This window comes from Mastacembelus armatus, chromosome 16 (assembly GCF_900324485.2).
Source record: "Mastacembelus armatus chromosome 16, fMasArm1.2, whole genome shotgun sequence".
NCBI lineage: Eukaryota > Metazoa > Chordata > Actinopteri > Synbranchiformes > Mastacembelidae > Mastacembelus > Mastacembelus armatus.
In genome coordinates, this window is record NC_046648.1 from 19,945,599 (window position 1) to 19,958,687 (window position 13,089).

At 38.4% G+C, this 13,089-nt stretch overlaps 1 protein-coding gene and 1 long non-coding RNA gene across 5 annotated transcripts in view; one reads left to right on the forward strand and one right to left on the reverse strand.

Moving 5' to 3' along the window:
* Positions 1 to 13,089, reverse strand: part of myom3 (myomesin 3) — a 51,069-nt gene that overhangs the window by 37,543 nt on the left and 437 nt on the right. For all 3 annotated transcript variants that reach the window (XR_003296262.1, XM_026317261.1, XM_026317260.1), the window contains exons 2-7: positions 11,265 to 11,391; positions 6,617 to 6,715; positions 3,197 to 3,353; positions 2,439 to 2,596; positions 1,199 to 1,291; positions 970 to 1,058 (exon numbers count right to left, since the gene is read on the reverse strand). Coding sequence is in view for 2 of the 3 variants with exons in the window: in XM_026317261.1 (XP_026173046.1) it covers positions 970 to 1,058; positions 1,199 to 1,291; positions 2,439 to 2,596; positions 3,197 to 3,353; positions 6,617 to 6,715; positions 11,265 to 11,371 (703 nt within the window). In the remaining variant the exon portion in view is untranslated. The remainder of the gene's footprint in view (positions 1 to 969; positions 1,059 to 1,198; positions 1,292 to 2,438; positions 2,597 to 3,196; positions 3,354 to 6,616; positions 6,716 to 11,264; positions 11,392 to 13,089) is intronic.
* LOC113136434 (uncharacterized) overlaps positions 1 to 13,089 on the forward strand; it is a 29,104-nt gene that overhangs the window by 3,180 nt on the left and 12,835 nt on the right. The gene's annotated exons all lie outside the window — the stretch shown is intronic.

Below are 13,089 nucleotides of genomic sequence, written 5' to 3' on the forward strand. Positions count from 1 at the left end.
GACCACCAAAATGATCTACAACACTAGGGAACTACTGCCAGGCGTAGACTGCATTGAAGAAAGTGTGGTTCATTTAAAAGGTGCTAAGAAAAAAAAAAACATTAATATTGTGAATGTTTCTGTCACAGTTCTGTAAGGCCATAATGCTGTATTTGTTATTAGCTATTATTGCACCCACTGTCCTTATTTTAATCCTTTAGGACTTGTATCGCAGTGAGATCTGTTTAATTCTCATCTAAATTCAAAAATAGACTATAAAATATAGACATTAAGATACTAGAATAAATCAACCACTATGCATGCATGAGAGGAAAAGTAGTCATTTCCACTGGGCGTTCTTACAAAAGAAAATATATTTGACTTCAGCAATGACAAGAATGGCAGCATTAGAAGATTCAGATAGGAGGAAGATGGAAATATAAAGATGTGATCAAATTTGACCAAGGCACTCTGGTGGTATTTATGAATATCTGTGTCCCAGTACAATAAAGTGCTGAAAAATATTAGATTTTTGAGGAATATTTAGAATTTTAAAAAATCTGATAACATATCAGTTGAGGGGCAGCACAATGAGGCAGTAAACGGGACGAAGGTTTGACCAAGCGTGTGGAGTTTCCATGGTCGTCCAACATCTGTGCGGGTTACGTCCAGGTAGTCCAGCTTCCTCCAGTCCAATCGCATGCAGGTTAGATCAAGTGGTGACTCTAAACTGTGTGTAGGTGTGACCGTGACTGTGAATGTTTGTTATTCTCTCTATGTCAGTCCTGTGATAGATGTGTCCAGGGTCGTTTAGTGGATCTCCTGTTTTCTAAATGCTGTTTGGCTTTTCTCATAGCTGGTCAGGTTACTTTACTCATATCCTACTTTAATGCACTGTTAGTACTACAACATATGAATCTGAACTCTGGAAGGAAAACCTCTTTGGATTATGCATAACAGTCTCTTCATATGAAATAAGAAGCTACTCACAGTTCACTACCAGTGTTGCAAAGGTCATAGCTTCACCCAGGGGACTCTTGGCTACCACTTTATATTCGCCAGCGTCCTCAGGACAGCACCTTGATAGGATTTTAGATGTCAGTTATTTTCTTGTTGAAGTTAAAAGAGTGATGTTTCTTTAGCATTACAAAGCTTTGTTGTTTATTCATACATTTTTCTACTTGCAAATGTTCCATCTTAATGACATATTTGCACTTACCTTCTAATCTCCACTGAGTTAAGACCAAACTTTTGTTGAAGACTGTAATTCCATGGTTGGTCAGACATTTTCAGTGGTACACCATCTTTATACCTAAAGTAAAAATAATAATAAAAAAAGATCTGGTCACAACTACAAATATTTTTCTTTAGTGAATATCAAAGCTAACATGATCACCAGGCTGCAGTTGGTGGTTCATGCTCCTGCCAGTTGATTACTTATGCACATTTTTCAGTTATCAAATGTTAGTTTGGCTGAATCTATACTAGCCAGAGGGGGGCTTTGATCTCCTATTCTCTCTTGTACTGGGCATTGTTGTGGGCAGCCTTTTGCAGCTTATTGGGCTTGATGGGGCCCATATGGGATGTTGAAACTCTCGAGCTGCAGGTTATCTGGATCTTGACTTAGGTTCATGAATACTGAGCACACAGTCTTTTCATCAGCTAGTCTCTCAGCAGCTCAAGCATCCAGGTTGACAGTTTGGCATGTTGCCTGAATTAACACAGGTGATTTCATATTAATATTGTGGGTGATATGCAAGTCAGTGGTCAGAACTGTAGCGCCATGTCTCTTTTTTTCTTTTTCAACTGAAGTCATGCCTTTGAATCTCTATTCATTTATTTGCATACATGGGTGTAAAGCCAAGTTTGTCTCCGACCTGTCATATGCGATCATTTCACAACATTCACAGGAATGTTTCACAATATTGTGGATGAGTGATGAATAAATAATAATGCTGCAACTAAGGACTATTTTCAATGTTGATATATTTGTTTTTTGTGTTTGTAGATTTAAAAAATTAATGAATAAACAGCCCAAACGTAATGTTTAGTGAATTTTAACTAAAAAGCTACAAATGATCAACATCACAAAGCTGAAACAAAAAGTTTGGGCATTCCTGCTTGATAAATGACTTATGAAAATTGATATGAATGATTGAATTATTTTATTGATTGGTCAAACTAAGAGTGAACAGATAATTTCAGCTCTAATGCAGGTTTAGTAAGTTTTATCAGTACTGGACATTACTATACAGCAGGTGTAGTTCTTCCCTTAAAGTTACAACTTTCAATTACAGTTTTTGCTCTAATCCACTCCAGCCAAGTGAGACTAAATTAAAATGTCACCGGTCTGTAGCATGACCCCAGCAGTAGAATTTAATATAAACATCTTCAGAGGGAATCACAGAAGGCCAATTATGGCCATAAGAATTGAGTGCTGCAGAGACCGAAGCTCTTACCATGTGACCTTTGGGGGTGGACAGCCATGGACAGTGCAGGAGAGTATCACTGTCATGCCCTCCCAGACAGTGTGAGCCCTGAGAGGGATTGCAAAGTCCGGAGCCTTCTGACTCAGAAGCTCCAGGTACTTCATATGGGAGGATGCCTTCTTTTCTGCCTAGAGCACAGATAAGACCAGGCAAAGCAAAGTTTATAAGTTATAGTTTGTTCAGATAAGATGAAAAGTAAAAAGAAAAAGAAACATATTCTGTAAATAAACTAAAGATTAAATCTAAACCGTAAATTCCCTGAATAACCTGACAGTGGTTACACACTGGAGAAATATCCTAGTAAACAAGGAATCTGGAAAAATACACATATTTAGCTACTAACCACAAAACAGACTGATATTTTTATCTATGATGGATCAAAGTTGATTAAACTAGGTCACTAATGTGACCTTGTTTTTCCTGCCATACTTCAAAAGCATCCACCCCTAAGCTGATCTGAAAGAAATTCCAATTGCTGTGTATTTCAGTCTGTGCACATGGATAAAGAAAGCAAATAACTACAAATAACAATTCCAATTTTTAACTGTTATTTAAGTAGTTTTATCACTAATTATTGTATTTAATACAGGGTGGACTTCAGCTACGAATTTACCTGTTGGGAGAACATAATGAACAAGGTTGAGAATTTTAACGCAATTGTGTCGACAAAGCTGAATACCAAGCAGCACTTTTGTAGGACATTCCTGGAGCCAAAACTTGACTTCTACCTGCTTGCGTAGGGCTATTTTGTCAATGTGTGTGCGTAATGCATGCTGGTTCCTGATCACATCTATCTCCACTTTCTCAGCCTCGTTTCCAAAGAGCGTCCACTTGTCTCTGTGATATTCTTCTTCATCAGCAGCCAGAGTTTCCTTCAGGATTTCCCTGATGGAGCACAGCATATGCATTTGTGTAGAGTAAATATGCTTCACATTTTAGGTAAAAAGGTGGTAGATGACAGACATATTGTTGTAAAGCAAAGTGACATTACTGTTGAACAATTGTTGCAAGTTAGAAATGTTCATTTGAAATGTTTGTTGTCTGCAGGAAATATTATAACAGACAGGAAATAATTTGCTCTATTGGAATATTTTGACTTGGCTTACTAAGCAGCTTAGACCTGGATAAGAGGAGATGACAAGTGTAGGAAAAGCAATTCAGGTTTGAACATCGTTTGTAACAACAGGTTGACCTTGGGAGAAATGAAGCAATTATCATAACTGGGGACTGATCTTTTTGACTTGCGTCCTTGCTGTACTGAGGTTATTAAGTGGTGCTGAATCTGTTTTCTGATCAGATTGTAGAGGTTGTTAAACAAAACCATAAGTCTCCAGTGTTTTTTTTTTTTTTTTTTTAATCCATCATTCATTTATGCAGCCTCCCAGCCTGCTTATCCATGCTTCACACACACACACCCACACACACACCCACACGCACACCGACACACACAGCAAAGTAGAAGAGACAGGTTGAGTGAGAGAAACTGGAGTTGAAGACACAGTTGTTACATGCAGATAGATATGTAGATAAATAAAAAAAGATGTAGAAATCCTAGGGTACATGTCTATGGTAGCTGTGAATACATTCCTATGAATGGCTTTGCTCATTCTCTTGTGTACATAGAATTTTTTTATTCTATTTGCATGAAGGTATGCACACAGACCTGAATTTGGCCTGCCTTTTAAATGCAGTATTTACTGCTCTTCTCCCTCATTACCAGTGGGGTGTGGATCCTGAACAGCCTTTTGATTGGCAGTCCCCAGGGTGTAATTATTTGAACACAATACTTCACACATTGCCACAACAAACAGAGAGAGAATCTTAAATAGTCACAAACACTAACTCAGTAGTCACAAGCCTGCCTGAGTTAGCTTGCATAATTTACACGTCCCCTCCCTTCATGTGAATCAGATACCAATGTGCAGTCAGAGTCACAGATGCCAGTGTGCACCAACGTACATTCTTATACACACAAATAAAAACAAATGCCATGTTTCCCCATCTTACAATATTCAGGCCATCCAGTAATATTGTGATAGTTTTTAATTTCCATTTTTCTTTTCTTATTGTGGCAGGGGTCAGTCATCTGCATTACTAGAGTTCCAGTCTAAAATATCCATGCTATTTTCATCTCAGCAGTTCTGAGGGAGATTAAATTATGTTTTGGTAGAGAAATTATGCTTCAGGAATCAACCTCGTTTATTCTTTGGGCAGAGGGCTTTAACAGCAAGAAAAATCTGAAGACTGATGAAATAAAGCCAAACATATTAGTAGATGGGGTAGACACTCGTTGATGGTGGCATGGGAGAGGTTACCTAATGTGAAGCCAAGTTGGCAGGGACACATCCCTGCAGCTGAGGCTCATTACTGTCAGATGTGTTTTGTCTTTCGAGAGGGTGTGATTTCACCCTCAGCAACTTCCCACTTTCCACCTTCCCTCCTTGGCAGCTCTATCATAGTATTACTCATCTTCTCCTTTTGTACTCACTGCGACATCTTGTCTGTCTGTCAGTTTACTTTTGTCTGGCACAGCTTCCTTTCAAGATTTGAAAAATGAAATATGTGTCATTTTTGCACTGATGAAGAAGTCTACTTATGCTATAAATGTTACATCTTTTTTTGACTCAGGAAGAGTCTAATCAGGTTCTGAGTGCATTGGAGAACAGGAAAGAGGCTGCTAAGCCTCCAAATGTGAAATTGCTATTGAATCCCAACACAGATACCACATGACCCAGGCAGGACAAGGTGCCCCCACAGCAGAAAAGGGATTTTGGTAAAGCAAATTATGACACATGAGTCTTCCTGTTCTCTGTGACCTAAACCTTCATATTCTCAGGCTTATTTTGTTTTTTTTAGATATATGACATCCTGTTTATGACAGCTGAGCAGTAATCCTGTACTGAAATCATAAGACACTTAAAAAGTACAAGATGGCTCATCAACAAAATCCTCTCAGATTCTGATTCACCAGTAATGAAAAAGACTTTCTGTGCTGGCAGCAAATTAAATCCTGTCACCATCCACATGCTGGCTTTTGTCTAGCATCTGTTAATTTCTTTTTCAGTTGACTTGGTTGTTGTAGTACTTACTGTGTGTCCTGGGTTATCAAACCATTTTGAGAGTTCTGTGTTGAGGAAGTCTTATGTTTCCGATTAGAATTAACGACGAATGTTTTCAAAAAGTCGAAACAGATATCTGTTAATCCGCTGCTATTTTGACGCTACTTTCTTTCAGTAGTTTGTGAGGCCGCTTTCTCCTCTCCATCAATACAAATGAAAAAGGTTCTGACTGAATGGCTATGGCTTGTTGGTGTCTTGACATCCGTGAGACAGCAAATAATGAGATGAGTCCCCAGCTGGCCTTTCACAGACATGCGAGAGTGAGAAAAGAACTCTAATTTCCATTGTTTATTGAGACACACTGTTGGCATAAAAGCTTATGTGCTGTCAAAGGCTTGCAGGGCAAAGCACCAATGAAACTTGACCCACTCCTCTTTTACAAATAAAGTGGTGAGTGAGGATGTGGTGGTGACTCCTGATGGAGAGGCAGAATTTTATGACAAGCACAGATCATCCAGGAAGGAAGTCCTCTGGAGGTTTGCTGACTGTCTTTGGTTCGGCATGAAAAGGAGACTCATCCTCAGTTGTTGCCATTTGGTATCCACAAAAGACTCATCCGTATGAAAAATAAAAATGAATGTCTCAAAGCCAAGAGTTGCAGATGGAGGAGATTAGAATTTTGCTTGTGCCATCATTAGTTGTTGTTGTGAACCTTAAAAATATTAAAAGTTAAACTGTTTTAATTAGCTAATTTTGCCCTGCTGTATTACTCCACTTGGTAGCTGGGAGGTACAGCTTACCAACTGCATTAATTTGATTGCACAGATTTAAAAATGTCTCTAAATTATACAAATGAGTTTCTCATTATGACCCACAATTTAAAGCACATCTGTATGCTTCAAGAGTATTAGTCTGTTTAAGGGTGAACACAGTATAAATTTGTCATCCCAAGTGTATCTACCCCTTTAAAATTTCAGAGAACATTAAGCCAACATTGCTTCTATCATTAACAAATAAATAATTCAAGATTACAAATCCAGTGCCAGAATAAACACCCACTCCTATATTTGACTAGATTTTGTGGCTCACCATGTCCTGTGGTGGGGGAAGTTGCCCAAGATCTCCTTGACAGACATCAGGTCAGCTGGGATGATAGGGTAGAAATCGGAGTAGGGTGCTTCACTGTCACTGTGGCATCCAGGCAACATTAGGGAAAAATAAAACAAAGCCCCATTAACATAAGACATCTTGCATATCATTAGATGACAGGTGAACGATTAAAAAATAGATATCTGCCCTTGCCATCCTTCAGTTATTTGTTCTGTTGATGAGGGATTGAGTGTTCATATTAGCACGCTTATTCATTTTGTCATGGTCTGTGGCACATTATTCGATGTCAATTTCATCAGATCATTATTCTCCTCCGCCACTAGAAAGCAGCAGTGATTCTGTTCACTGTCTGAACAGCAGAGGAGGCCATACATCAGAGAGAGCTCCAGTAATGTAGGCAACCATAATATTTATAAAGGTTTCATTTATTCCAACACTCCAGGGATTCAGTTTAAACACTGGCAACTCTTGGATATGGATATATTCTGTTTCTCTTCTGTTGCAGCAACTAGCAAGGTCAACAATGACAAACTTAAAATCAAACAAAACAGCATAAACTGCAAAGAAGTGAGAATCCATGAAAAGCAGAAGCTTTGTGAAATATAATGTCAGTATTGTCGCACTAATACCCCCTGTCAGTCTGTGCAGCTCAGTACTAAGCCACCAAGTGTGGTTCATTGTGCCGCACAGTGGATTTGTCACTGCTCAGTACAAACACACACTCCAGTGTTGTCTAAAACATTACAGTGGGATTTTCTAATTCAGATCCAGTTCAAATAAGACAAAATGCAAAATGCTGTACTTTTTGTGAATGTTTCTAACGTCAGCCGTCATCCTCAGAAAACAAAGAGCAAGATACTGTATTGGTTCCAATGGGAGCAGTCAGTACTTGCTGTTTTGTGTTACATAGCTGCTGGGCATAAATTGCATGTACACTCTTCAGTTGGCTTTCTGTGAGAAGTGCATGGTACAATAATAACACTCTTTACTGTAACTTAGTATTTTATCTGTTAAAATACCAGTTTCCTCGTACGTGTTGCTAATCCAGCAGTCCAAGCAGTGCAGCTGTTGACCTTTTTTTCTTTTTAGGAGCGTGAAATGTTATGACCAAAATCAACTGCTTCTGCTCTCTCAGTGTTCCCCTTTTTCTCACTGGTGTGCAAACACACGTTAATGCCTATAGGGAGCTTATATAAGCAGGAAGAACAAAGGCTGTTCCTGATGTGAGCACAGACAAATGGTGACAGTGTGGTGTTTATGAGGAAAATGGTTTTGGTTCTACTCCAATAGATTGTTCATGGTACAGTGGCAATTTTAATCGTTGTGGTGACATCCTGAAATTGTCTGCACTGTTTTGCATCCATGGCGTGTCTGTGTCAACTTGTGGTAGGGTTAGGGTTGCTGAGGGTTGTTTGTGTTATAGTTGATGAACTGAAACACAAACTGAAAATGCTAAAAGCAGTCAACACTCGTCGTTGGATCTCTTTCTGTAGACACACAGACTGTATTCATGGAGAAACACAAAAGTGTTCATCTTTCTTTACTTGTGAAGATAAATTCCTTTATTTTTACTTAGTATCCTCGACCTAATGTTAGCCCCTAGCCCTAAAGTCTTAACCCTTGAACAGCAGTTGTGAGGACTGGACAAAATGTTGTTACATTACAGAGATGTCTGCACACACACAGACAATATACAGACACACATGTAAGCCTATCTAAAGCATGAGTTCTGCATTAAACAGCAACAATAAACTGAGCTAACCTTTCCTGTGTTCATCCCCATTAAAACAAAAAACATTTGCTGTTTGCAATAAAGTCATTTGAGGATAAGCTTTCATTTTTATCCACAGATGAGTAATGCCTTTTTTAAAAAGAGTAATAACAACTTCACAATATATTTTAAGTTTAAATGCTTTCCTCGTCTACCATGTGCTATTCGATCTAATAATACGGTACAATGCCATTTACCTGAAAAGGAAAAATACACAACCAAAAATCTCAAAGTTTGTATGCCAGAAACTATATATTTACCCAGGTGTGTATTATGCACCTCAACTACCGTTGCTGCTAACATCTAGCCTAAGGCATCACTTTGAACACGCAATCTTTCAAATGGCAATGCAAATTGACATGACTTCTCATTTTCTTTTGTTTGTAAGCTGGGAAAATTCCCCATTTCACGGTGCTCAGAGTACAACTTCTGCTTTTGCTGTCTTATTTTTTACTTTTCCTTTGTTTAGGTTCCCTATGAATGTCTGCTGAGAGGCTTGGGTCGTTGAATAATGTAGTGCAGAGCCTCAAATGTATAAAAACAGTTACACCAACATGTAAATGTTCACCTAATGATGGTTGTGCATTTATGTGTTTAAACAGGTTTCTTCCAAATTTCTAGTTTGTGTACCTAGCAGGAGGACATAAAAAAATAAATATTCTACGAAGGACTGGATGATATGTCCTCATTGTTGTATGCATGTCAAAAACCTAGGCCTGTATCATCAGCATTGTACAATTAAGTTTGTTGTAAGCTAAACTGGTCTCATCTTAGTACTTAGAAGTAGTCGTAGTTTTGTCTGCTAAACTTTCGCAGAGGCCACTTCAATTTAACCTGAAGATACATTTAAGTGTGTTCCCACCGAGGATGTTGTAAGTATAAATTTCACAATTTGTCTTATTTCTCTCTTTTTTGCTTTGCTTTTAATGAAGAGCCATGACCTGGACATTTGGCTGAACTAAGCTTGCTAGAATAATTGCTTATTTTCATCATCCCTAAAGAGCAAGTTGGTCTGTTTCTCTTTTTTCTGCAATGAATTTGCAGACCCACAGGTTAGAGTAATTTAATAAGCTGCTGCAGCGGGGGGGCAGTGAAAGTGAAAGCAAATTTGACTTGAGATTAGAGAATGTCAGAAATTATATCTATTAGATCTCAGAGACTCATTTGGGAATATTACCAGTTGCACTGTGAATTTTTTTTTTGCCACAGTGCAACTGCAAGGACTGTGTGTGTGCTGCATGTGACTGAGTGAGGGGAAAGTGTAAAAATACACTAAAATATCTTTAGGTCTGTGAAGATTCTCAGTCATCCAGGTGAAGCTATCTAGAAGTCGAGTCCAGTTGTAAGTCCAGTTGCCATGACTCAATCTCTAGATATTTGTAGTGTAGGAGACTACTAGAACATTCCTAGTCTTATACATGATGTTTACTTTAAAGCTAGTAAAGGCAGTTCTCTGAAAGTTAAGTAACCATGAAAATAAAAGTGAATTTAAGGGTGTTTCCATCCAAAAACTGAAATAATACAAAATTGCTTTCATGCTGTAGCAGAGAGGCAAACCTGGCAAAAAAAAGCTGGATAAAACATGATGCACGTGAAGCATGTGACTTTAACTGAAGCTTTATCTCAGTGTGTCCTAATATCTGTCCAAGATCAGATAGTAACATGCATTTTGGTCTGCCACCTTCTCTGGAAATGAATGTAATAATTGTCTAGGAAATGTGACCTTTGTCTTTGCAATCAACAATCTCCCCTCAAGCTTTTCTGCACTATTGAATCACATGGCAGGATCTTCATCACCAGATGGACGTTAGTCAGTTGTCATGGAACTTTTAAATGCTAATTTTAAAACTTTAAAAGTATTTCCCATATGCTGAGAGTCAAAGTTCATTGTTGACCTTGACATTGTTTTGTCAACTGGTGTTTCCAAGGTCAGGAATAGACATAGGCAATAAGACTTTAAAGTACTCATTAAAAATCCTTGGGCTGGTGGAGGGGGATGATGTATCACAAAATATAAGCCAAAGCTGCCTCCACTTGCTCATTCTAATCTGACAGTTCATTGTTTTGTAGCCTATTTTGATTATTCCCGTAGTTTAAATTGAAATTTTTTGTGTTAGTGCAGTCTCACATTTTATGGATGTGTTGTGCTGGCAGCCATTGCCAGTGGCCTGCAGGTTATAGCTGAATGAATGTAACATGTCATTGTCAACTTGTCAGAATAACCACCCTGACATATGTTTCTTTTTCATCAATACTTAAATTCATTGAACTGAAAAATAAAATCAGCTCTGATCAATCAGGACTGCTTTGCACATATTCTACACATATATCAAATGTATCTACTTTGTTATACATAAAAGTAAACATCTAGGATGGAGTATGATTGTTTTTCTTACTGTTGTAAAACATGAAAAGTAGTTCTGGAGCACATAACTGAAGAATAATTTAAGGCATCTGTCAATCCAGGTGAACTACTGTTTATCAAGTCAGAGGCACTGCATACTTCAGTTAGAGATGTGATTTAGCCCAGCAGAAACAGAACTGTCAAGAACAGTGACATGACACTGAGGAAAGAGCCTTGAGCACACACAGTCCAGTTAGAGTCCAGCAGTGGTGTGATTTTATCAGTTTGCACAGTGCATCTGTCAGGATTGTCAGATGTGAATAAGAGCACAAAGGTTGCTTAAAATGAATGAGCAGTCTTGCTACTGCTGATTAGCAGTGATTGCAGATAGAAAAGAAAAACAGTTAGGATTTGTGTCTTCAGTCACTGAGCAATCATGACATGCAGTGCAAGTGAATGTTAGATGTTACTCTCCTACAGTCCTGCGATATTCCAATAGACTGCATTTGCACCTAGAAGTAAAGGTCTTCTTCTTCATCTGGGAGGACAGTTGGATGCTGTGAGACATCTGAGATGACTGCTCCTCCTGCTCTCGCTGCATCACCGTCCTGGTTTCCATGGTAACCCCCCAACTGGCACCTGTGCAGGGAGAGGAAGTCAGAAGTGAGGATGCTGAGGTGTGTAGGAGGACCCACTGTGATACAGAGTTAAAGGGATTCAGTGAGACACTAAAGGCACTGTAGCCTTGGCCTGAGGCTTAACTGTATTATCTTTGTAACCAGTCAACAGACACTTGTTTCTGGAGCAATTCAGAACAGTATGTTTGATATTGAGTGCAGATGAGTCACCCATTTAATGGTCACTTTACCAGAGAGACAACTGTTTATATATAGAAGAGACTGTACAGTCAACTTTTTCGCCAGCCTCATCCCCAGGGAATAATAATTGCACCTAAAAGTTGTGCAATATGTGTACTAAATGTAAATTGCACACTTTAGCTCACTGATAAATTAGTGCTAAAGGGACACTAGCCTTCTAATATTGTTAAGTATATTGGGTGCCATTCATAACAAAAGGTTTCTGAATCAACATCTGATCTGCTGCGCTTACATCCTTCATTTTGTTTCAGAGAGAAACATTATTCGAAATTGAATATTTAATATGTTATGATTTCAGAAAATGCTGAACTTTAAAAGTGAATAGAATGGCAGCTGAGGATTATTGATTTTTCTGCTAATAATCTTCTAAAGTTATTAGTTAATGGGTTGTTCTATTAAATACCAGAAAATAACGAGAAATGCAACTTATTTCATTTACCATAATAGATTACAGATACCACAAGTATTCATCTCAGGGAAGCTCCAGACAGTAACATTTTGGCAAATCTGTTTAAAACAGACTTTTTAAAAGAATATTTCTGTGGCAGTTTTCTATTTACAGATATGGAGTGATTCAAGAGAGAGCTCAAATGTTAAAAGTCACTAAGGTTGTTGCGGTTTTGTAGTATAAGAACTTAGCCATTAGGCTGCTGGGAAGCTCCCTTAAAAATAACATAATTGATTATTACAGCTTCAAAAGTAGCTCATATATCACAGCTTAGCTCTTTTGACTGGAAATACTTTAAGTTGTATTAACTATTGTGCGTGTCATATTTTAGATGTAGGTGTGGAGAAAAGCTGTGATTCAGTCCTATATTAAATGAAACCTGTTCCCTTTGTGAGCTGCTGAGCCACTAATAATTCATCAGCTCAGGTCCATTGTGCTGCTGCACACCCTGCCTATCATTAATCATTTGGCTGCTCTGGGGAATGAGTGCAGAATGCGCCCAACAAATAAAATCAGGTTGCGTCAGAGTGATAGCTTCTTTCACCCACTCCCAGTAGCCACCACCTGTGTTGGTGGCCCAAACAAGTGTAATGTGTGATATATTCTCTTTATCTTCAATTACATCACGGACTAATAGGCTACCAGGTCATTTGATTTCCCTTTTGCCTTTTTGTAGTTCAATATTATGCAAAAAATGTTTGAACACTGTTAATGGAAAGTCGATGTCTGGCACATTAAAATTGATCAGTGACGGGGGGTAGGCCAGATCCTGGGCCCCTGTAGGGATGGGAGCAAAAGCAAAGTGGTGCTTTGGACTTTTCTACACACAATTCAGTTTCCAGTCTCTGAAGTGAAATGATGGCTCAATATCAAGGAATCTGATTTAAAACACACACACACAATCAACTTAGGAAACAAGAGAAAAATTATTTATTGTTTTACTCAGTGAAGATGGAAGAATTGTCTGAAGATGGCAGAAGTTTGCTTTGTGCCATCCCAGGAGAATAATTA